The sequence below is a fragment of the Ovis aries genome, chromosome 5, assembly GCF_016772045.2.
Source record: "Ovis aries strain OAR_USU_Benz2616 breed Rambouillet chromosome 5, ARS-UI_Ramb_v3.0, whole genome shotgun sequence".
Lineage (NCBI taxonomy): Eukaryota > Metazoa > Chordata > Mammalia > Artiodactyla > Bovidae > Ovis > Ovis aries.
Window position 1 is genome coordinate 47,362,509 of NC_056058.1, and position 25,880 is coordinate 47,388,388.

Consider the following 25,880-nt stretch of genomic DNA (forward strand, 5'->3'; position numbering starts at 1 on the left):
GGCTGCCAACACCTGCTAGATAAGCAGTATTGCTGTTGGGAACCTTGTGGATAATGACAAATGAGCCAATCCTTTCTACAAAGATGTTACTCAACCATCATTCAATTCAATAATGTCTTTTGAGGCTGATTATGAGCCCAGCTTTGTGCCAGGTGCAAAAATGATTAAGACACAAACTGCCCTGGGAGGGCTTTGCAAGCCACTGATTGGGGCTCAAAGCTCTGTATCTTACTCCACTTTCATTTGTAATCTTGGTTTTCTGCCTTCTATCAAGCCCTCTCTCACTGTTGGGCTTTAATTCCTGCCCTGCTGCTATCCTTAGCTAATCCAGGGTGTTAGCAGTTCAGTGAAAAACAGTTAAGAGAACAAGTTTTACAGACTACCTGGTTTCAATTGACATTATCAACACATGCTGTGTGACCTTGGGCATGTCACTCAATTTTTCTGTGCTTCAGTTTCTTCATCTGAAAAATTAATAGCAGTATTTACTTTGTATAACAGTTTTGAGGATTAAAAAAGTATATAGTGAGTAAAGGGTTTAGCTTAGTGCCAGGCACATAGCACACATAGAATGATATCACAGCAGGAATTAATTATTCTATGAACTCAGCCAACCCTTACCAGTCAACCTACAGATTTGGAGTTGGAGGCTAGATCTTCTTCCTTTTGCTGAATATGCTAGTGGGCCAGAGTACTTGTAGGGATGGGAACGAAGAGACTCATTTCTACCTTAAGGGTAGGAACTGTGACATATTTGAATGCTTGTGGTACTTAGAATTGACATCCTTAGAAAGAAACTAGTGAGTCTCTCACATTTTTCTGAACTGAATGGGGAAAGAAGATCCTCCATGCCTCTCACTTTATATATGGCTGGTAAGGAAAGGGAAATGCTTCCCTCTCTGTAGCAAAGGTCAGCCAGGTACTGGGGCTGAGATTGCAACCAGAAGTGTTTTCAGACCAAAAGGTTTCCATTCTTTATCACTTGACTTCATGCTGAATGAATACCAGTCAGTACAAGGACACCAGCACAGAGCTAACCCCTTCATAGCCTCATGCAAAAGTTTCTAGATTGGGGTCTTAGTATCTGCCCTTAGCTTCAGTTCCCAAGCTGAAGCAACCCTATGGCCCTGACTTCTCAAGAACCTATAACTGAGGCACTTACACATTTAACACCTAATACAATGCCAATTTAGAAAGACACATCATTCCACCGATGAGGATTTGGTAACAGCAAAATCCATTAGCATTACAGACTCTGGAGCCATACTGCCTGGGTTCATATGCCAACTCTGCCATTCATTAGCTGTGGGACCTTAAACAAGTTACTCAGTCTCTCTGTTCCTCAATTTCTTTATTGGTAAAACATGTATAATAGTGACTACTTACTTGCCTCACAGGATTGTTGTGAAAATTAGTTTATTTATATAAAATGAATAAATGTTTACTTGCAAGCAGTAAACAACTGAAAGGTTGTTAGCTACTATTTATTATTGTTTCTGAAAATAACATGAATCACGTGACATGGTACCTATACAGTGGGAAGATATTACAAGAAACTATATGGGAAAATGTAGCTTTTCAGGCAAATTTAATTTTCCACAAAGTAGATAGCTGATTAAGCCCTCGTTTTATGTTTTACAACTCAGAACTTCCATTTAAGATCACTGAAATGTGAATACTTGTGCACCAGTCTCTTCCCAGGTAGGGGCTTGCTTCTCCCTTTCTGGGAAGAATTACAGGAAATGACCCACTAGGGTAGGCAGTGAGTCAGGGACCCCTCCTCACACTTGGAAGAGGAGGTGCTTCAAGCAGTTTCCTGCTCAGGTGACTAAGCTCCTGCCTGTTGTGAGGAAGTGTGTGGAATGGGACAAAAGAACAGCATCTTTCCCTCAGCTGTCTCCACCTACTGAAGCAGCAGCTCTTCTCTCCATTTCCCCCCAGCCCTTCTGAGCTCTGAGCTCAAGGGCTCAGGACAGGCAGGTTCAAGCTAGGAGCAGAGACTGCAGGCTGCAGTGGCTGCCTTAGAGAATACAGCAGTGCCCTCTGCTGTGAGGCAAGCATGCAGCACTCTGGGAGAAGAGCGTTCCTGAACCTTGCAAAAATCAATTCAGTTACTCGGGCACACTCTTCCCTCCCAATCATTTTTTAAAGTCTCCCTACTCCAGATCTGGGAAGGTGTCACTTTTTTCTCCATTCTATCTCAGTCTAGGCTTCATAGCCTTTTGTCCATTTCTAGTCCTGAGCTATCACTACTACCAGGTTAATGCCACAGAATGACAATGTGCAATTCCACTGCCGTCCAGGCCAAGAAGGGCTGTATCTGACTACACAGACAAAAACCTACTCACCTTAAAGAGCTCTAAAAAAGGAAAGCCTGGGGTAATGCTGAAGAGTGTAACTTAAAAATATCTTTCTGTGGATGCAAGTTCATTCCCTGGTTGGGGAACTAAGATATCACATGCCAGACGGCATGGCCATATATTTTTTTTAATTGATTAATTAAATATCTTTCTGAAGTCTAACTGATCTTGCTTGGTACTTTTCTTTTCTTTCATCCTTATCTTCATATGGCACAGACGTCTACTTCCAACCATCCTAAATCTGTCTCTGTGAAACATGAAGAGGAGTGGAAAAAAAAACTTTGGAAAATGGGAAAAGTCAAAACTCCACTGAGGCACACTTTCCTGGTGGTCCAGTGGTTGAGAATCTGCCTGCCAGTGCAGGGGACATAGGTTCAACCCCCGGTCTGGGAGACTCCACATGCTGCAGGGCAACTGGGCCTGTGCGCCACAAATACTGACCCAGTACTCTCCAACGAGAAGCCACTGCAATGAGAAGCACCACAACTATAGAGTAGCCCCCACACACACTGCCCCCAGTCTCTGCAACTGGAAGAAAGCCCAAGCAGCAGCAAAGGTCCAGTGCAGCCAAAAATAAATAAATAAATATTTTTTAAAATTCTATTGAGGCTGTAGATAAGGAAACTTTGGAATGCAACTCAGACCTATCACTTGGTCTTACAGAATGGCAATTATTTTGGTTTTCTGAGTCTTGATACCACAAAGAATTGAGTCTGGGGCACACTTTTAGCCAATTCATACCATGGAATGGTATAGGAAAGGAAAGTCTGAAACATCGCTGAAGAATTCCATTTAAAAGGTTTTCTTTAATTCCAGAGCTGCAGTTCTCAAGTCTTGACATGCATCACAATCACCTGAAAGGGAGATTTTTAAAACCCAGATTTCTGTGCCCTAACCTCAGACATTCTGCTTTAGCAGGTCTGGAGTGGGCTGTGAAAACCTGCATTTCAAGCAAAGTTCAGATAATGCTGATGGACCAGGGCCCAAACTTTGAGAACCATGGTCTGGAGTAAAGCACTTTGGCCTCAGCTATGAATAGAGATGGCTACATCTTTGTCTGAAGGAGTTTAAATGTGGTGATTACTTCCTCACATACATCTTCTAGGATTTTTTCTCATTCATCAATGTTTATATTTCCATTTTTAAAAAAAGAAGAGGGAGGGAGACAAAGAAGGAAAATATAGAGAAAGAAGATGGACAATTCTCTCAACTCTCTCTTGCATAGCTAGAGCCCAGGAGAAAGATCTGGCTGACCTCTGAGAAGATGCGAGTAGTTAGGAAGAGGAATGCAACAGCCCCCTGAAGCAACATAAATCTCCATGCAACCCAAGGCTCCAACCTTAGAGAACTAGCTCAAGGACTTCCTCACTAGCCAGCAGCTCTACTAAAATGTAACCAATCCCCACACCTGGGATTTCATTAGTTTGGCAGCCTGTTGGTTTGCTGACATCTTTTAACATCTTAGAATGAAAAGAGGCTGCATAGAAGATGGCCTCTTTCTGCTCAGGGTTTCTACAGTGCCTTTTGGTGAGTTCCCAGGCAGCCAGTAGATGACCTGATATCATGGGCTCACATCCTTCACCAGTAAGGCAATCTGCGCCTGCAGCTGCCGCTCTCCTTCCCACGCTTTGCTCTGGTTTCGACACCTCAGCAGCTCAGCTTTATGGTCCTGGTGATGCATTGGGCAGTAGCTCTGTGGTTCACACAGCTCCTGAAAGGCAAGGGACAGAGTAAGGAATCCTCTTGATGCCTACAGTCTGCCCACGAGGTATAATAGAGATGCTATAGGGAGTGGCTTAGAAGGAATAGCACTTTCTTCTCAGAGGGCTTTGCAGGCCCTGGGAGCTGCATGTTAAAGTTGGCTCCCCCAAGTCTGGGCTCCCCCATTGCCCCACATGCCCCATCCAAGATTTACCATATATTCTGGAAAGAAGTCTCTATAGCCCCCTTTGAGGATGTACAGTTCTGGGTAGTATAGTGCAGGATACTGGTTCAGAGCCCTGTCCTCTTCTCTCAGAGAATGGCACCTTTAGAGAAAATCCAGAGATGGGTGAGATGGGAAAAAGCAAGTTCAGGATTCCATGGGTCACTCACTGGGGAAGGGGAGGAAGAATAGACTTTCGTAACCCTCAAAAAGAGCTCCAGATCTTATTTTTGCAAAACAAGGTGCAAGTAGCACCGCTCTTTCTCCTTTCCTCCATTGGTAACTAATTCCAAATCCCTTTTCCTTCACTACTTCAAACCTTTGAATTGTAGAAACTTCTTCCTTCCACCTCCTTAACATTCTTTAAACTATAGTGGAAATCGTTCATTCATTTAGTCTCTGTCTGAACTGGGCTGGGAAGGTTCCCTGGCTATAAGTCCCAACTCAAGATCCATCACCCTCTCCATGCCCTCTCCTTGTGCAGACACTCACATTCGGGGACCCCTCTCAGAGGAGAATTCACAATGGAACACGATGACTATTCTTTTCTGGTTATCCAAAGGGACAATGGGTTTCTTCAGAAAGAAGTTATACAGTTCTTCTTGACTGTACAAATTTAATGCTCCCTGTAAAATAATTTTATTAAGTATTTCCTTAAGGGTGAGAGAACGGGGCCAACACTTAGAAATAACTGGAATACCATCTTGAAATATTTAGTTCAGGAAGACTAGACTATTAAGTACTTTCAGAGTGGAAATCTACCTGTATCAACCTCCAGAGCCTGGCATGGAGCTTGGTTATATACTAGGTGCTCAATAAACATTTATAGAACGGAACTGCCTGAAGTGTAGGGATTATCATGAGAACTGTCTGTAAGCATTAAGTGTTTGCAAAGTGCTACTCAGTCCCTGGATTAATGTTTTTATTTCCAGGTAGGAGCTTTTGGCTCCTATAGGAAAGAGGCAGATTGGTCTAGGAGGGAAAGGGAAAGTAAATTGCTCAACGTTCACAGAATTACAACAGGAATGAGGGCTAACAACCTTGATGTATTCCAAATGTATAATGTCTGCCTTGGTTCCAGAGGTTGCAAGACCCTTTGCCTAGACTTCTTAATAAGTGGTATCTCCAGTCCCTCCCCTGCTAAGTCCTCAATATAACCTTACCTGAATGTGTCCTCCCAGGTACTCATATGGATAGCGGCAATCGATGATATAAAACTTCTCAATCAGACCCTGGAACTCCCCTGATAGTAAGGCAGCCACCTGTACAGAAACTATGACTGAATACCCTGCCTCTTTGGAAGGAGAGAAGAGCCAGTCACCCAGTTCCTGATGTGTACTCCTTTTAGTCACTCAGGATCCCACTGTACGCCCAGCCTCCAGAGTCCCCCTATATTTGAAACAGAGCAGTGATGCAACCGCCCCCCATCAACCCTCTGCAAGTAAGAGAATAAAACAGGCAATGGCCTTTCGGAGAACCAAAACAGTCGGTATTGCCAGGACACAAGGGAGAAGATTCAAGCTATTTATTTGGAGGAAGACACGGCTACAATCAATCTCTGAGAAGACACCCAAGGATTTCTGTAAGGGCACAGGTAGCAGCTAGAGGTCTCAATTTTATAAGAAGAAATGAGGAATGATTCCCCACTCTCCACTATAAGATTAGAAAGCAAGTTTCTCAAAAGGGATATGGAAGGAAAGGGTTGATATCCAGAGGAGGAAACTTGAGCTACATGTGGTTATATAAATTGGTTCAAACTTTCCAGAGGAAACTTTGCAAATACTTATTAAAAAAAATGTAATTACATTTTCAGCAAGTTCTTTTCTAGCATCTTAAGTAAACAGAAGTACATAAAGATAGGGCACAATAATGTTGATCCCACCATCGCTTTAGATTATCAAAATATTATAAATAAATAATAAAAGAGGTTTAGTTTAAAAAGTTATATATTATCAATATAACAGAATATTACATAGCCATCAAAGGGATAATACAGATTTTTAAAAAAATGATATAGAAGGATGTTTACAATGACTTACTAAGCTAACTATAAAATTACATGATTATGATACTGTTTTTATAAAACTTATTATACCAGAATAAAATCTGTAAGGCCATACGGAAAGTCTTACTAGTGCTTATCTCTGATGGTGAGACCTATGGGTAAAGTGACAAAATAATTATTGCACAAACTAGAATACTTTTGAGAGTGACAGAGAGCACAATATGCAGTAATAGGCATAAATGGAATTGCAACATGTAAACCAGGATGTAAGGCCAGCTTAATTGGGTGATTTTTACTTTTCTCCCTTCCCCTTCCTCCTTCCTTAGGTAACAATTATATATCATTTGCTTAATTACAAACAAAGGTGACATATAAGAGAGTTTTTTAACATAGCTTCAGCTGAATACAGAGCCCACATGAGTGAACAAAGTGAAAGAAATACAAATGGAAGTGGGGATTTTAGGGACAGAACAGACCAGATGGCAGCTTATGTAACCAGTTACCATCTCCAGAAATCTGCTTACTGTTTCTGGGTTGACGTACTTCAGATCTTGGTGTTTCCCTGACACGGTTGGCAGTGCACATACCTAGAAATACCCAAGAGCTAAAAAAACAGCAAGTTCTCTATATCCAAATTTGAAATCATGACCCGTATATTGTCCTATCCAAATGACATTTAAAACCCCACATGCCTTCAGAAATCAATGGTCTCAATATGCATATGCAACAATCCCATTTCTAAGAACTGAACCTAAAGAGCTAATTACGAATGTTTAAAATTTCTTAGATTTAGCTGCAAATATGTCCATCTTGGTACAGTTCATAAGGAAAATTTGTAGAAGTAAATAACAAGAAAGGATTCATCAGGAAATTACAGGCAGCCAAAAAAAAAAAAATAGTGTGCTGCTATTAAAAGTGATGAAATGATGAAGAACTATTTATTGACATGAAAAGATGTTCCTGATATATCAAAGGAGATGGAATAAAAACCTAAAAACAAACATGGAAAAACAAAAAGTGTATTTGTGTACACACATGTGTCTTTGTGAAAATAAATACAGATATACACCAAAATATACACCAGAAATATACACCAAAAAAATAGTAAACAAAAACAATAATACTCTGGTAAGATCTGAGATAGATTCCATTTTCTACCTTTTCTGTAGTCACCAAATATGATTTATATAATTTTTAAATATGTTTTTTTAAAAAGTAGAAAGCTTCATACTTGGGACTTCCCTGGCAGTCCAGTGATTAAGACTCTGTGCTTCCACTGCAGGGGACACAGGCTCGACCCCTGGTTAGGGAACTAAGGTTCCACATGCCATAGGGCACCACCAAAAAACAGGAAAAAAAAAGCCTCATACTTTTTCCACTTCTGTAGATATTTCCAGAGTGAATAAGGGACACTTTCTCATGAAAGGCTTAGGGCCTAGATCTACCACTACAGCACCTTCAGGTTATCAGTGAGTACTTGCTAAAGACGCATATTAATTAAACTTAGTGTCCTCTGGAAGCAGATAAGATTCAGATCCAAAATACAGGATGAAATATAAGATTGGTGCAACCAAACTCACCTTGGAGAAATCACCAATCAGAGGCCCCTGGTTTGAATCTTCCTCCAGCATCTGAGTCATATTGATGTCACAGAGGGAGACCATTTTCTTTAGACCTAAGCCCTAAAGACAAGATTCCCCCCACCCCAATCCTCATGTTAAAGGTTTAAAAACCAAGAGAAGGAAGGAGTGTTGGGAGATTCATTAAAAACATGCATACTCTTTGATCTAATAATTCCACTTGTTTTACTAAGAAAATAAAGATATGTAGAAAGATTTGGCTATTAACGATGTTTACAATAGAGAAAAATTACTAATAAATTAAATGATCAGTAACAGGATCTTGGTTAAACAAATCATATCCACACATTATTGATTACTATTAAGGAGGCCTGGCGTGCTGCAATTCATGGGGTTGCAGAGAGTCGGACACAACTAAGCAACTGAACTGAACTGAAGGAATAAAATGTAAGCTGTAAATTAACTTCATTAACTTGAAAATAAGACATCATTAAGTAGGTTAGAAAACATGTATTTTGTAATGCCTCTTTAATAAAAGAAAAAATATATTTGCATTAAAAAAGTCTGAAAGGCTATACATTATTAACAGTAATTAACTCTGGCCTATGTGATTATGTACATTTTGCAATGGCTTCTTTTTGCTTATTTGAATTTTCTACTTTTCTATAATGTCATACACCGATTCTATAAAATAGCCAAACGTATTGAGATTTCTTTTTTAAAAGAGAGATACAGGATGAGGGCTAAGTTTTTCAGAATTTGCTTTCCAGCAAACCAGTGTGCTCTATGATGTTATTTCTGTCCAAATGCCTATAAAACAGCAATAAATATCCTTCTCAATCAGAGTTCCCTTGTATTCTCTCAGATCTTAAAAAAGGTGGTTGGGAAGACAATACAATGATATCATTTCCAAAATTATAATATAACATATTTATTATTAAATACTATATATGGGTGCAGATGTAGAAAAGGAAAATGGAAAGAGGAGATAAAGGTAAAAGTACAAGGCCAAAAGCTATGCCAAAGCAACCCCCCAACCCAGAAAGGTGGAGAAGATGAGATAAAGATTAAAGACACTGTCTTTTTAAAAAGTTTCTGACAAAAAAAAAAGAAAAAAAAGTCTTACCTTTCTGAGCTCTTTGTGGTTTGAACAATATTTCTTTTTTACTTTATCTGGTATTGTGCTGTCCTTGAATTTTACCACCTGCTTCAGACTTGGACTGTTCAAGATGTCTGGCAATGACGAGGAGCGATACAGGGAGCTCCAGTTCAGAGGTGGCTGTTTGGAAACATGAAACCCCATAGTTCTTATTCCTTGAAGTGTGTCTGCAGGCCAGCACTGTGAACCTCCCCTGGGAGATGGTTAGAAATGCAGAATCCCAGATGTTAGGCTTCTTCCCAAACCTGATGAATTAAAATTTGCACTCTAACAAGATGCCCAGATGATTCCTAGAAACACTTAAGTTTGAGAAACAATGCCCCAGGTAAGGAACCTGTCCTCCCTTCCTCATTAACACCTTCTCCTCAGACTCCATGATGTTCCATCTCTAAGATGTTTTAACTCCAGCCAAATTCTCAACCTGATCATCATATATGACAATACTTGTAGAAAAAAGCAAATGCAAGCTTAATTCCTCTCGTCATATGATAGCTTCTCTATGGGATCCTAAGACCCTGACTATCAAGATTTAAGAATCCCAACAAAGCTGAAGATAACAAGCCAAAAAAGTTAGCCTAGGTGAAAAGTACTAAGAAGCAAGAGTGTATAGTTGTCCCTTGAGACAACTGTGAGGTATCTGTGAGAGGCTGGTTCCAGGACCCCCACAGATACCAAAATCTAGGGGTGCTCAAGTCCCTTATTTAAAATCATGTAGTATATTCTATGAACATCCTTCTGTACATTTATTTTATTTATTTATTTATTTACCATGCTGCACAGCATGTGAAATCTTAGTTTCCTGACCAGAGATCAAATCTATGCCCCATGCAGTTGAACTGCAGAGTGGTTAACCCAGGGAATTCCCTCTTGTATATTTTAAATCATTTCCAGATTGCTTATAATATGTGTGTGTGCATGTGTGTGCATGCACACGCACACTCATGCATGCATGCTAAGTCACTTCAGTCGTTTCTGACTCTTTGCAACCCTGTGGACTGTAGTCTGACAGGTTCCTCTGTCCATGGATTTTCCAGGCAAGAATACTGGAGTGGATTGCCATGCCCTCCTCCAAGGGATCTTCCTGACCCAGGGTCAAACCCACATCTCCTGCATCTCCTGCATTGACAGGTGGACTTTTTACCACTATGCTACCTTGGAAGCCTGCTTATAATACCTAATACAATGTAAATGCTATGTAAATGGTTTCCCATGTAGGCAAATTCAAGCTTGCTTTTTGGAACTTCCTTCATGGGAAAAAAAGAAAACTTAAAAAAAAGTTTTTTTTCAATCTGTGGAGTGAAAGAGGAAAACTATCATTCAGGCTTAAAAGAGGTTAATGGGGGGAGAAAAACAGCAAAATAAGCAGAATGCAAGGGAAAAGGAAATAATAGAATCTAATATCAGGATGAGGACCAGATGGCTTTACAGCTGAATTCTACCAAAAATTTAGAGAAGAGCTAACACCTATCCTACTCAAACTCTTTCAGAAAATTGCAAAGGAAGGTAAACTTCCAAGCTCATTCTATGAGGCCACCATCACCCTAATACCAAAATCTGACAAAGATGCCACAAAAAAAGAAAACTACAGGTCAATATCACTGATGAACATAGATGCAAAAATCCTTAACAAAATTCTAGCAAACAGAATCCAACAACATATTAAAAAGATCATTCATCATGACCAAGTGGGCTTTATCCCAGGGATGCAAGGATTCTTCAATATCTGCAAATCAATCAATGTAATACACCACCACATAACAAACTGAAAGATAAAAACTATATGATTATCTCAATAGATGCAGAGAAAGCCTTTGACAAAATTAAACATCCATTTATGATAAAAACTCTCCAGAAAGCAGGAATAGAAGGAACATACCTCAACATAATAAAAGCTATATATGACAAACCCACAGCAAACATTACCCTCAATGGTGAGAAATTGAAAGCATTTCCCCTAAAGTCAGGAAAAAGAAAAGGGTGCCCACTCTCACCACTACTATTCAATATAGTTTTGGAAGTTTTGGCCACAGCAATCAGAGCAGAAGAAGAAATAAAATGAATCCAGTTTGGAAAAGACGAAGTAAAACTCTCACTGTTTGCAGATGACATGATCCTCTACACAGAAAACCCTAAAGACTCCACCAGAAAATTACTAGAGCTAATCAATGAATATAGTAATGTTGTAGGATATAAAATTAACACACAGAAATCCCTTGCATTCTTATACACTAACAATGAGAAAACAGAAAGAGAAATTAAGGAAACAATTCCATTCACCATTGCAATGAAAAGAATAAAATACTTAGGAATATATCTACCTAAAGAAACAAAAGACCTATATATAGAAAACTATAAAACACTGATGAAAGAAATCAAAGAGGACACAAACAGATGGAAAAATATACCATGGTCATGGATTGGAAGAATCAATATAGTGAAAATGAGTATACTACCCAAAGCAATCTATAGATTCAATATAATTTCTATCAAGCCACCAATGGTATTTTTCACAGGACTAGAACAAATAATTTAACAATTTGTATGGAAATAAAGAACTAGAACGAATAATTTCACAATTTGTATGGAAATACAAAAACCTCAAATAGCCAAAGCAATCTTGAGAAAGAAGAATGGAACTGGAGGAATCAACCTGCCTGACTTCAGGCTCTACTACAAAGCCACAGTCATCAAGACAGTATGCTACTGGCACAAAGACAGAAATATAGATCAATGGAACAAAATAGAAAGCCCAGAGCTAAATCCACACACCTATGGACACCTTATCTTTGACAAAAAAGGCAAGAATATACAATGGAGAAAAGACAATCTCTTTAACAAGTGGTGGTGGGAAAACTTGTAAAAGTAAACTTGTAAAACTTGTAAAAGTCAACCACTTGTAAAAGAATGAAACTAGAACAATTTCTAACACCATACAAAAAAATAAACTCAGAAAGGATTAAAGATCTAAACATAAGACCAGAAACTATAAAACTCCTAGAGGAAAACATAGGCAAAACACTCTCTGACATAAATCACAGCAGGATCTTCTATGACCTACCTCCCAGAGTAATGGAAATAAAAGCAAAAATAAACAAATGGGACCTAATTAAACTTAAAAGATTTGTACAATGAAGGAAACTATAAACAAGGTGAAAAGACAGCTTTCAGAATGGGAGAAAATAATAGCAAATGAAGCAACGGACAAAGAATTAATCTCAAAAATATACAAGCAATACCTGCAGCTCAATTTCAGAAAAATAAAAGACCTAATCAAAAAGTGGGCCAAAGAACTAAACAGACATTTCTCCACAGAAGACATACAGATGGCTAACAAACACATGAAAAGGTACTCAACATCACCCATTATCAGAGAAATGCAAATCAAAACCACAATGAGGTACCATTTCACACCAGTCAGAATGGCTGCTATCCAAAAGTCTACTAACGATAAATGCTAGAGAGTGTGGAGAAAAGGGAACCCTCTTACACTATTGGTGGGAATGCAACTAGTACAGCCACTATGGAGAACAGTGTGGCGATTCCTTAAAAAACTGGAACTAGAACTGCCATATGACCCAGCAATCCCACTACTGGGCATAGACACTGAGGAAATCAGAATTCAAAGAGACACGTGTACCCCAGTGTTCATCACAGCACTGTTTATAATAGCCAGGACATGGAAGCAACCCAGATGTCCATCAGCAGATGAATGGATAAGAAAGCTGTGGTACATATACACAATGGAATATTACTCAGCCATTAAAAAGAATACATTTGAATCAGTTCTAAAGAGGTGGATGAAACTGGAGCCTATTATACAGAGTGAAGCCAGAAAGAAAAACACCAATACAGTATACTAATGCATATATGTGGAATTTAGAAAGATGGTAATGATAACCCTATATGCAAGACAGCAAAAGAGACACAGATGTATAGAACAGTATTTTGGACTCTGTGGGAGAAGATGAGGGTGGAATGATTTGAGAGAATAGCATTGAAATATGTATATTATCATATGTGAAACAGATCACCAGTCCAGGTTCGATGCATGAGAAAGGGTACCCAGGGCTGGTGCACTGGGATGACTCAGAGGGATGGGATGGGGAGGGAGGTCGGAGGAGGGTTCAGGATGGGGAACATATGTACACCCATGGCTGATTCATGTCAATGTATGGCAAAACCACTACAATATTGTAAAGTAATTAGCCTCCAATTAAAATAAAAAAATTGAAAAAAAATATCAGGATGACCATTATAGGATTGATACTATGAAGCCTATCAGGAAGAAAAAATGGATTAAATACCATGGGAGCTGCTCACCCAGGAATAGACTAAGTACAGAAGTATAGACTAATAGTCTCTTTGAAAGATACGATATGGGTGTTATATACCCAGATGCAGGGGGATATATTAAAAGATCTCTGATAGCAACTTTAAACTAATCCAAGATTCTTATCCTCTGTTTTCCTTCTTTATATACTTATCTCACTAACTGCCATGGATTGATTTAGAAGCAGGCTAGGCCATAAGAGAGTCAAAATTGGAAAACATATTGATAGTCAATGGTTTCTGGGAGAAGAAAGTAAGAACATCAGTAATTTACTGTACAACAACACCATAACTACATCTACACAACAGTATTTGTCACACCCATGGTCCTGTCTAAAGAAAACTTGATCGTTCATGGTACCAGTTAAAGGTACAGATCACATTTGATATACCAACATTCTATACCTACTTTTTCCCTTGGACCCCTGCCAGTCAACACCCTATAGTCTCCACAATCCTACTGCAAGCCACTGGTGACTGGACCATATTGCTGACTGAACACTCCTATTTAGTGGTCAAAAATATGTAAACATAATCTGGGTCAATCAGGTTCCCTCTCTGGGAGTCGAACTTGCAAAATGTCAAAATAATTAGGCAGCAGTAGAAGCCAAAGTTTTATTAAAAGGAAGGAGCCAAGAGATACAGTCAAGGTCATGACACCAGTGATGAATGGATAGATGAACCAAAGGTATAGTGGTTGAGGAGATGTGGTAAAGAACTGAGAAGCAGGCTACCCAGCCTCCATGAATGACTTCCCTTCGTATTACTTCAGTTTTGCCCTGAGAAGAATGCAGGAGAAAGCTAGATCATAATTTCAAATTTGCTGGCCTTAGTCAATCTTTATTTCTTTAACCAAAGGAGCCTCTCTAGAACACACTGTAATTATTAAGCAAAGAGTTTATTTTAAAGAGTTTGAATTAACTATCTACTAAGTGAAATGTATCCATTTATTAGCATTATATCTAAGAAATATTTGCCTAACATAGGGTCATAAGCATTCTTCTCTTTCTTTCTTCAGCTGTTCTACACTCTTATGTTTAGGCCCATGATTCATTTTGTGTAAAGTTATATATATGATATGAAGTATGCTGCTGCTGCTGCTAAGTCGCTTCAGTTGTGTCCGACTCTGTGTGACCCCATAGACAGCAGCCCACCAGGCTCCCCCGTCCCTGGGATTCTCCAGGCAAGAATACTGGAGTGGGTTGCCATTTCCTTCTCCAGATAAGAAGTATAGATTGAAGTTTTTGTTTTACACATGGATTTTCCATTGCTCCAGCACAATTTGTTGAAGAGACTATGCTTTCTGCATTTACTTGCTTTTGTATCTTCATCTATTATCAATTGACCATACATGCATAGGTCTATTTCTCAAATCTCTATTCTGTTGCACTGAAGCTTTAGGTTTTTGGTAGCTATTATGATGGCAATAATGAGGGTGATAAACATCTCTTTGGGTTTCATATAGTCCAAGGACAAGAAGCCAGAAATAAACGTTCACCGAAAACTATTTCAACAAACAGAAACAGCCACTAGTGCTTTGATAGGTTATTTCCAATACATTTACATAAAAACAAATGGCAACTGACTGCAAAGAGTACAAGTGCTAAGTCATAGAGGAACAATAATGATACTTTTGCTTTGTCTAGCTAGTCAGGAGTTTCCCAGTGTCCAGAAGCTGGTGAGGGCAGATCCCAGGACCAGCTGTCTTAGATCTACCAACTAATGGCTTTCATTGTTTAAGGAATTAATGAACACTTTCCAAATCTGGGAATTTTTAAGCACTGAAAAGACCAGAAAGAAAAAAGCTCAAATCTATCTATAGATTTTTAAACTGGATAATTATTTCATAAACTAAAGAGGCATCACCATTTCTTCATAGCTTATATGCTCTTTAACACACATAGACTTGGCTTCTGTCTGTACCACTCTACTGCTCTTATCAAGGTTATCAACAATCTTCTTGAAACATCAGTCACTTCTTTAGCCTTGTATCATCCTGAATCACACAGTGGCTTCCATTGACTTGGCTACTTCCTTCTTCTTTAGCTTCAGTGGCACTACCTAGTTTCTGAGTTTAGTCCTTGTATAGGCAACCATTTACTGAAAAAACTGTGATTCTTCTAACTCTCCGGCTCCTGTCTTCTTTGCCAAGTTTCCCCACCTATCAAACCTTGAATAGATGTTGGATTCAGAGCTAGGACCTGGCCTTTTTTCTAGGTGATTTTTTTCTACTCATTAATTTAGATTTTTCCCTCTATGATGATGATCCTCAAATTTCTATCTCAAGACCTCTGTTCTAACTTCCAGACTTCCATATTTACATACCTGTTAGACAATTTTCAAGTAAATACCAGGTGACATAGCAGTGACTAAGAGGGTGGAAGAGACAAATAAACATAATCTGTACTTTCATATACTGGTAAGTGTCATAAGTGAAAAAGAAAAGATAAAAGATAGGAAAAATACTGGGGTTAGAAGCTTGTTGGGAAAGGCTTTCTGACAAATGTGGAGATCTGAGACTGAAATGAGGGAGAAAATCATGTTTGCCCAGGGGAAGTGTTCTAGGCTGCAGGAACAACAAATGCTCTGGTGAGAATGGCAAAACCAGTGATGGCAGAATTTAGGATGGTTCCAGCTTCCCTGGTGGCTCAGAGATTAAAGTGTATGCCTGCAATGCAGGAGACCTGGGTTTGATCCCTGGGTCAGGAAGATCCCCTGGAGAAGGAAATGGCAACCCACTCCAGTATTCTTGCCTGGAGAATCCAATGGATGGAGGAGCCTTGTGAGCTACAGTCCACGGTGTCGCAAAGAGTTGGACATGACTGAGCGACTTCACTTTCATTTTTAGAAAGCTCAAAAACCTGAAGCAATACTGGACTTCTCTGGTTGTCCAGTGGTTAAGAATCTGCCTGCCAGTGCAGTGGATGCAGGCTTGATCTCATAAACCTGCAAATCTTGGGGAAGATTTCACATGCCATAGAGCAGCTAAGTCCATGTACCACAACTACTGAAGTCCAAGAACCCTAGAGCCTGTACTCTACAACACAAGCCACCACAAGGAGAAGCCCACACAGTACAATGAAGACCTAGCACCACCAAAAATAAATAAATATTAAGAAAAAGAAAACTGAAGTAATACTATAAACCAACTAGATACTGTACCCAACAACAGTATTCTCAAATACACATTCTACTCAAATAAACATGGAACAGCCTCCAGCATAGATTATATACTAGGATATTGATAAAAGAACTCAATAAATTTTAAGAATTGAAGTGATATAAAGTATGCTCTTTGAACACAATAGAAAATTAGAAATTTATAACAGAAAAAATCTGGAAAATTCACAAATGTAGAAATTAACACACTCCTAAATAACCAATGGGTCAACAATGATCATGAAAGAAATCAGAAAATATTTTGAGATGAACAAGAATGAAGATATAACATACAAAAACTTGGGTAAAAATTCAGCTAAACCAGTGATTAGATGAAATTTATAGGTCTAAGTACCTATAAAAAAAGAAGAAAGAATTCAAGTCAATGACCTAGAAATAACTAAATCCAAGCAGGAGGAAGGAAATAATGGATTAGAGCAAAATTCAATGAAGTAGAGAACAGAAAAACAATAGAGAGGGGCTTTCCTGGTGGTCCAGTGATGAAGAATCCACTTTCCAATGCAGGGGATGCAGGTTCAATCCTTGGTTGGGAAACTAAGATCCTGCAAGCCATATGGCATGGCCAAAAAATACAATACAGAAACTTAAAAAAAAAAAACTTCTCAAAGAAAAACTCAGGTCCAGACACCTTCACAGGTGAATTCTGCCTAACATTTTAAAAAATGAAAACCAATCCTATACAAACTCTTTCAGAAAACTGAAAAAAGAGAGAATTCTTTCCAATTGATGACATTTCACTGATACCAATACCAAAGACATTATAAGGAAAACAAAACAATGAAGATCAATATTGCTCACAAACATGGATGTTTAAAATTCTCAACAAAATTTTAGTAAATTAAATCCAACAATACATAAAAATAATAATATATCATTAATGACTAATCAAAGGAATGCAAGGTTGTTTTAACAAAGATCAATAAATGTAATTCACAGTATTAGTAGGTTAGAAAAAGAACTCATATGATCATCTCAGTAGATACACAGGAAGCACATGACAAAATCTAGTACTTGTTCCTGCTAAAATATCTCAGTGAACTAGGGAAAAGAAGGAAACTTCCTCACCTGGTAAGGGACATCTCGAGAAACTTACAGCTAACATTATACTCAACAGAGAAAGTCAGGATGCTTTTCCTGTAAGATCAGGTACAGGGAAGGGGTTCTCAATAACTACAATTGTAAAGGAATCCTGATACAAAAAAAAATTTGATAACTATCAATCTAAGAGAAAGAGGAAAACAGATAATATAGGAGAGAGGAAGAGAGAGAAGTACTGTAGGAGCAAACAAGAAGAGATGCTTCCATCTGACTCAGAGGTTTTGCAAAGTTTTTACAACAGACCATAAGGCCCTATATGATCTGTCCAGGTACCTGCCTTCTGCCCTTATCTACCACTCTGCATGTGCTCACTGCTCCAGCTTTCTTGCTCTTCCATGAATATGCCAGTAATTCTGCCATCTCAGAGGCACTCACTTTCTTTTCCTTCTGCCTGGAAGAACTTATTCCTCCTGATAGCTGCTGCTTGGCTCCATTGCTGCTTCAGAAGTCTGCTCACTCTGAGAGAGATATTCTCTAACCTATGCAACCTACCAAAAAGATCAACTCCCAGACTTCCCTGGTGGTGCAGTGGTCAAGACTCCATGCTTCCACTGCAAGGGGCACAGGTTCAACTCTTAGTTAAGAAAGTTCCACATGCCATGCAGTGCAGCCAAATATATATATATATATATATATATAAACTCCCATTCTACCACATTGTAATCCAAGCACTCTCCATTCTTACTCCACTTTTTTTTTTTTTACCATAGTATTTTTACTATCAGCCAATTATAAGTATATTTGGGATTTGTCTATTACCTCTTGACTAGAATGTAAGCTCCACAAGACCAGGGACTTGTGCTATGTTCACTACTGTAACCCCAGGATTATTGAATGAACGAATGCAAAGGGTGCAGTGTAAATGGGTGAAAGGGCTGAGTTTAGATCTGAGCAAGGACATTTTGTTTCATGTAACTAGAGGAATGGCAGATCATATGAATACCAGAGAAGATGGGTTGCTATATTTGGTGAGAAAAGGTAGTTTTATACTGCTTGCTTCTGTTTTCTTTGAAACCAGACACTTCAAACTTCACATATCTAGAGTCATCCTTGACCCATCCTTCCTTCATAGCCTATATCCAACCCACCAGGTCCTGTTAATTCTATATCCAAAGTGTATTTTGAATTCATCCACTTCTCTCTGTCCCACAGCCACCACTTTAGTTCAGGCTACCAACAATCTCCCTGGGATTGTTGCAATTGCTTCCTACTCTTACCTACTTCCAACTCCTTCCTCTCCCCTCCCCCAACTCTTATCCATTTCCTCTTCCAGCAACAAGTGTGGTCTTTATAAATCAGATTATACTAGTGCCCTGCTTAAAACCCTTCAATAACTTCCCACTTCATTTATTTAGAATAAAATTGAAAAACTTGCCATAGCCTAGAGGCTCTGCACGATTTGTCTCCTACCTACCTCTCCTTTCCTACCTAGGGAAATTTTTCCCTCACTCACACTGGTTTCTCAGCTCCTTGAACACACCAGGATCTTTTCACCTTGGGATTCTGGCACTTAACAATATTCCCTTGTCATGGAACAATCTAGTTATGTATGGTACCTTATCAACTCCTGTCATGTACAGTTCCTTATCAGTTCAGTTCAGTTCAGTCACTCAGTTGTGTCTAAACTTGCAACTCAATGAACTGTGGCATACCAGGCTTCCCTGTCCATCACTAACTCCCAGAGCTTGCTCAAACTTATGTCCATCGAGTTGGTGATGCCATCCAACCATCTCATCCTCTGTCATCCCCTTCTCCTCCTGCTTTCAATCTTTCCCAGCATCAAGGTCTTTTCCAATGAGTCAGTTCTTCACATCAGGTGGCCAAAGTATTGGAGCTTCAGCGTCAGCATCAGTCCTTCCAATGAATATTCAGGACTGATTTCCTTTAGGACTGACTGGTTTGATCTCCTTGCTGTCCAAGGGACTCTCAAGGGTTTTCTCCAGTTCAAAAGCATCCATTCTTCAGTGCTCAGCTTTCTTTATGGTCCAACTCTCACACCTATACATGACTACTGGAAAAACCATAGCTTTGACTAGACAGATCTTTACTGGCAAAGTAATGTCTCTGTTTTTTAATATGCTGTCTTGGTTGGTCATAGCCTTTCTTCCAAGGACCAAGTGTCTTTTAATTTCATGACTGTAGTCACCATCTGCTGTGATTTTGGAGCCCAAGAAAATAAAGTCTCTCACTGTTTCCCCATCTGTTTGCCATGAAGTGATGGGACTGGAGGCCATGATCTTCATTTTTTGAATGTTGAGTTTTAAGCCAGCTTTTTCACTCTCCCCTTTCACTTTCATCAAGAGGCTCTTTAATTCCTCTTCGCTTTCTGCATTAGGGTGGTGTCATCTGCATATCTGAGGTTATTGATATTTCTCCCCCAATCTTGATTCCAGCTTGTGCTTCATCCAGTCTGGCATTTCACATGATGTACTCTGCATATAAGTTAAATAAGCAGAATAACAACATACAGCCTTGATGTACTCCTTTTTCTATTTGGAACCAGTCTGTTGTTCCGTATCCAGTTCTAACTATTGCTTCTTGACCTGAATAGAGATTTCTCAGGAGGCAGGTAAGGTGGTTTGGTATTCCCATCTCTTTCAGAATTTTCCACAGTTTATTGTGATCCACACAGTCAAAAGCTTTATCATAGTCAATGAAGCAGATGTTTTTCTGGAATTCTCTTGCTTTTTCTGTGATCCAATGGATGTTGGCCATTGGATCTCTGGTTCCTCTTCCTTTTTCTAAATCTAGCTTGAACATCTTAAAGTTCTTGGTTCATGTACTGTTGAAGCCTAGCTTGGAGAATTTTGAACATTACTTTGCTAGTGTGTGAGATGAGTACAATTGTGCAGTAGTTTGAACATTCTTTGGCATTGCTTCTCTTTGGGATTGGAAGAAGTTGATAGTTCCTTATCAACTCATCCTAATTGATTCAGGACTTTCTCACTTTTAGAATGAAAGTCCCATGTCCTGAGAACTTCCTCAATTTCAGGGAAACTGGGACAGTTCATGAATCTGTTGTCAACTAAATATCTCCTATTTGAAGAGGCCTTTCCTAAGGCCTTTCCATTTAAAGGAGGTAATAGCGTCTTCTGTCAAGATGCTATATTGGTCCCCATTTTGTTTCCTACGTTACACTTAGACAATTTGCAATAGTTAAATTATTTTGTCTCTATCACAGTCATTTGCAATTTGGCTACTAACCATCCTATTTTAGTAAAATCTCAAATTAGACAGAACGAAGCCTTGCCTCCTGATAAGAAGACAAAAGGGGACAGATAATACCTTTTCCGTTCTCTTATAGTCAACTTCATAATCTTGACTGGATTTTGAACCTTGAGGAAGAATACAAAAGCACCACATTGGTTAAGATGTTTTTATGCTGCACCACAATGGACAATATAGTGGGTGGCAGCAATGTCCCTGATCAAGAGTCCAGCAGCAAGGTGGGTTATGTTCTGTGGCAGGGGGCCAGTAATAGTGGCACTGAGCATTTAGCCAGCAACTGGTGGCATCCAGAGCACAACGTTCCTATAGTAGCACTTTGGCTGGGCCTCATCTTATTTTCCAAACTTCCTGGTAATTTTCCAAGTTCCTCAATATCTTCCAGAAAAATCTTTTTTCTGCCTGAGGTACTAGAATATATTTCTGTTATTTGCAACCAAGAACTCGAACTAAGTTCATCTAGTAAGTTGATGAACATGTTTTTTGGTTTTGGGTTTTTGTGTCTTTATGTCAGGAATATAAACCCCAAGAGGGCATAAACCTAGTCTGTTTTATTCACTATTGTATCACAGTGCCTGACCCTTAACAAGTGTCAACAGGGTTTTTTTTAAAGAAATGAATCAAAAATCACAAAGGTTATACCAATGTCCTTGCTTTATAAGGTATCCCATTCCATTTAGCATCAAAGATATAAACCAGTAACAGAAAATCCCTACACTTTTTCTAACCTAAAATCTACTGCAATGCACAGTCTTAAACAGTAGGCTCTCAATAAAAAATTACTCTATAAAAGAGTCATAATCCAAGAAAACAAGCCAATAAAGAGATTTAATATTTATTAAAGACCAACAAAATAAATACCTAACAGCCACATGTTATTCTTCCATGTAAATAAACAAAATTTCAGAGTGTTTACTGGGGTGAGTCTATTTTAAATTCACTGTCATATAATGTTTATATCATACAATTCAAAATGAACAATGTTTCTAAGACTGTGAAAGATCATCAATCAGCAAAGCAAGATTCAATTTTGTCCACTGTTATTGTACTTATAATTTCACAAAAGCAGTTTAAATACTTCAGAAAAATTTAAACCAACAAAGTTGAAAACAAAAGAATTTTCTTTTTAATCAACATTAAATTCAACTTTATTATGTTAATAACTATTGAGACTTGTCTGTATTAATGCCAACATTTTACAAATATGAAGACTAACTTGTATTTCAAGAGCAACACTAAGGTTCATTTCACAATGGGCTTTTTTGTTTTTTTTCCAAAAGGCCTAGTAGCATTTTCCCCATGCTAACTATCCTTAACTTGCTTTTTCCACAGATCTACTCTCCATAATCAGCAAGTCCTCAAAAATGTTTAATTTAGGAAGGTCACTGTCAATTCTCCCAATACCCAGTCTGCCCCTTTTGGATTGTTATCTTGGTTCTGTTGTTTTCCCATAAACCAAGGAAATTGAAAGAAAACAGATTTTAATTTAGTGGAGGGGGTTCAGGATGGGGGGACATATGTGCATCCATGGCTGATCCATGTCAACGTAAGATAAAAACCATAATACTGTAAAGTAATTATCTTCCAACTAAAATTAATTAATTTTTAAAAAATAAAATTAAAAAATACATTTTTTAACTTCAATTTATACTGCAGTGGCTCGCAGACTTAAGTGTGCATCAAAATCACCTGGAGGAACTATTGAACTAGATTGTTGGGCCCCACTCACAAAGATTCTGATTCAGATCTGGGGTCAGTTCAGTTCAGTTTCTCACTCATGTCCGGCTCTTTGTGATCCCATGGACTGCAGCATGCCAGGCTTTCCTGTCCATCAACAATTCCCAGAGCTTGCTCAAACTCATGTCCATCCAGTCAATGATGTCATCCAACCACCTCATCCTGTGTCTTCCCCTTCTCTTGCCTTCAATCTTTCCCAGCATCAAGGTCTTTTCCAATGAGTCAGTTCTTTACATCAGGTGGCCAAGTAATGGAACTTCAGCTTCAGCATCAGGCCTTACAATGAATATTCAGGACTGATTTCCTTTAGGATTGACTGGTTTGATCTCCTTGAAATTCAAAGGACTCTGAAGAGTCTTCTCCAACACCACAGTTCAAAAACATCAATTCTTCGGCGCTCAGCTTTCTTTATGATCCAACTCTCACATCCATCCAGGAGTACCGGAAAAACCATAGCTTTGACTAGACTGATCTTTGTCAGCAAAGTAATGTCTCTGCTTTTTAATATGCCATCTAGGTTTGTCACAGCTTTTCTTCCAAGGAGCAAGTGTCTTTTAATTTCATGGCTGCAGCCACCATCTGCAGTGATTTTGGAGCCCAAGAAACTAAATTCTCACTGTTTCCACTGTTTCTCCATCTATTTGCCATGAAGTGATGGGACTGGATGCCAGCTTCTGCTTCATCCAGCCTAGTTATTTCACACGATGTACTCTGCACATAAGTTAAATAAGCAGGGTGACAATATACAGCCTTGATGTACTCCTTCCTCAATTTGGAAGCAGTCTGTTGTTTCATGTCCAGTTCTAACTGCTGCTTCTTGACCTGCATACAGATTTCTCAGGAGGTGGGTAAGGTGGTCAGTGGTCTGGTATTCCCATCTCTTGAAGAATTTTCCAGTTTGTTGCTATCCACACAGTTGATAAGGCTTTATCATAGTCAATGAAGCAGAAGTAGCTATTTTTCAGGAATTGTCTTGCTTTTTCTATGATCCAATGGATGTTGGCCATTTGATCTATGGTTTATCTGCCTCTTCTAAACCCAGCTTGAACATCTGGAAGTTCTCGGTTCACGTACTGCTGAAGCCTAGTTTGGAGAATTTTGAGCATTACTTTCTTAGCCTGTGAGATGAGTGCAACTGTGCACTAGTTTGAACATTCTTTGGGATGGGAATGAAAACTGACCTTTTCCAGTCCTGTGGCTACTGCTGTGTTTTCCAAATTTGCTGGCATATTGAGTGCCTCACTTTCACAGTACCATCTTTTAGGATCTGGGGTGGGGCCCATATATTTGTATGGCTAAGAAGTTCCTACCTGATACTTAGGTTCCTGCTCCAGGGACCATACTTTATAGAGAGTTCTAGATCTGTGCTACTCATTATAGAAACACAAACCACACATGGCTATTTGAATGAATTAAAACTAAGAAAAAAAATTCAGTTCCTCAGTGGCACTCAGTTCAGTTCAGTCGCTCAGTCGTGTCCGACTCTTTGCGACCCCATGAACTGCAGCACGCCAGGCCTCCCAGTCCATCACCAACTCCCAGTGGCACTACCCACATTTTAAGTTCTCAGTGCCTCATGTGGCTAGTAGCTAGTGGATACTGTATCAAATATTCCCATCATCTCTGAAAGTTATACTGAACAGCATCACTTTAGATAATTACTTAACCATCTTTCTTAACACTTTAGTTCATTCAGACTCTGTATATTCAGCTTACCAAGCCTGCTGAACAAGCAACGATCATTTTTCTAAGTCCCTAGTAGTAAGATTTCTTTTTTTTCTTTCTAGCTGCAAATTATTTTTTTTTCCAGCCATGCCACAAGGATTCTGGGATCTTATTTTCCCTACCAGGTATTTAACACTGCCCTTGGCAGTGAGAACATAGAGTCCTAACCATTAGACTGCCAGGGAATTCCCCTTTGTATGATTTTTACCTCCCGGGTATCTTCAGCAGGAGACACCATAGTTCAGTTCAGTTCAGTTGCTCAGTCGTGTCCAACTCTTTGCAACCCCATGAACTGCAGCATGCAAGGCCTCCCTGTCCATCACCAACTCCTGGAGTTTACCCAAACTCATGTCCATTGAGGCGGTGGTGCCATCCAACCATCTCATCCTCTGTCGTCCCCTTCTCCTTCAGCCCTCAATCTTTCCCAGCATCAGGGTCTTTTCAAATAAGTCAGTTCTTCACATCAGGTGGCAAAAGTATTGGAGTTTCAGCTTCAATATCAGTCCTTTCAATGAACAACCAAGACCGATCTCCTTTAGGATGGGCTGGTTTGATCTCCATGCAGTCCAAAGGACTCTCAAGAGTCTTCTCCAACGCTACACTTCAAATGCATCAATTCTTCGGCACTCAGCTTTCTTTATAGTCCAACTCTCACATCCAGACATGACTACTGGAAAAACGATAGCCTTGACTAGACGGACCTTTGTTGACAAAGTAAGGTCTCTGCTTTTCAACATGCTGTCTAGGTTGGTTATAACTTTCCTTCCAAAGAGTAAACGTCTTTTAATTTCATGACTGTAGTCACCATCTGCTGTGATTTTGGAGCCCAAGAAAATAAAGTCTCTCACTGTTTCCACTGTTTCCCCATCTATTTCCCATGAAGTGATGAGATCGGATGCCATCTTAGTTTTCTGAATGTTGAGCTTTAAGCCAACTTTTCACTCTCCTCTTTCACTTTCATCAAGAGGCTCTTTAGTTCCTCTTCACTTTCTGCCATAAGGGTGGTGTCATTTGCATATCTGAGGTTATTGATATTTCTCCCAGCAATCTTGATTTCAGCTTGTGCTTCTTCCAGCCCAGCATTTCTCATGATATACTCTGCATATAAGTTAAATAAGCAGGGTGACAATATACAGCCTTGACATACTCCTTTTCCTATTTGGAACCAGTCTGTTGTTCCATGTCCAGTTCTAACTGTTGCTTCCTGACCTGCATACAGGTTTCTCAAGAGGTAGGTCAGGTGGTCTGGTATTCCCATTTCTTTCAGAATTTTCCAGTTTATTGTGATCCACACAGTCAGAGGCTTTGGCATAGTCAATAAAGCAGAAATAGATGGTTTTCTGGAACTCTCTTACATTTTCAATGATCCAGCAGATGTTGGCAATTTGATCTCTGGTTCCTCTGCCTTTTCCAAAACCAGCTTGAACATCTGGAAGTTCACGGTTCATATATTGCTGAAGCCTGGCTTGGAGAATGTTGAGCATTACTTTACTAGCATGTGAGATGAGTGCAATTGTGTGGTAGTTTGAGCATTCTTTGGCATTGCCTTTCTTTGGGA

The 25,880-nt window shown here is 39.2% G+C and overlaps 1 protein-coding gene across 3 annotated transcripts in view; it reads right to left on the minus strand.

Moving 5' to 3' along the window:
- Positions 1–1,468: 1,468 nt before the first annotated feature.
- The window catches only part of CDC25C (cell division cycle 25C), a 38,194-nt gene continuing 13,782 nt past the window's right edge, over positions 1,469–25,880 (minus strand). For 2 of the 3 annotated variants that reach the window (XM_004008833.5, XM_042250553.2), the window contains 7 exons: positions 8,996–9,148; positions 7,870–7,971; positions 6,814–6,876; positions 5,448–5,546; positions 4,777–4,910; positions 4,276–4,387; positions 1,469–4,071 (listed from right to left, as the gene is read on the minus strand). In XM_004008833.5, coding sequence (XP_004008882.1) covers positions 3,922–4,071; positions 4,276–4,387; positions 4,777–4,910; positions 5,448–5,546; positions 6,814–6,876; positions 7,870–7,971; positions 8,996–9,148 — 813 coding nt within the window. In that variant the 3' untranslated portion in view covers positions 1,469–3,921. The remainder of the gene's footprint in view (positions 4,072–4,275; positions 4,388–4,776; positions 4,911–5,447; positions 5,547–6,813; positions 6,877–7,869; positions 7,972–8,995; positions 9,149–25,880) is intronic. The other variant, XM_042250552.2, reaches the window with a different exon arrangement.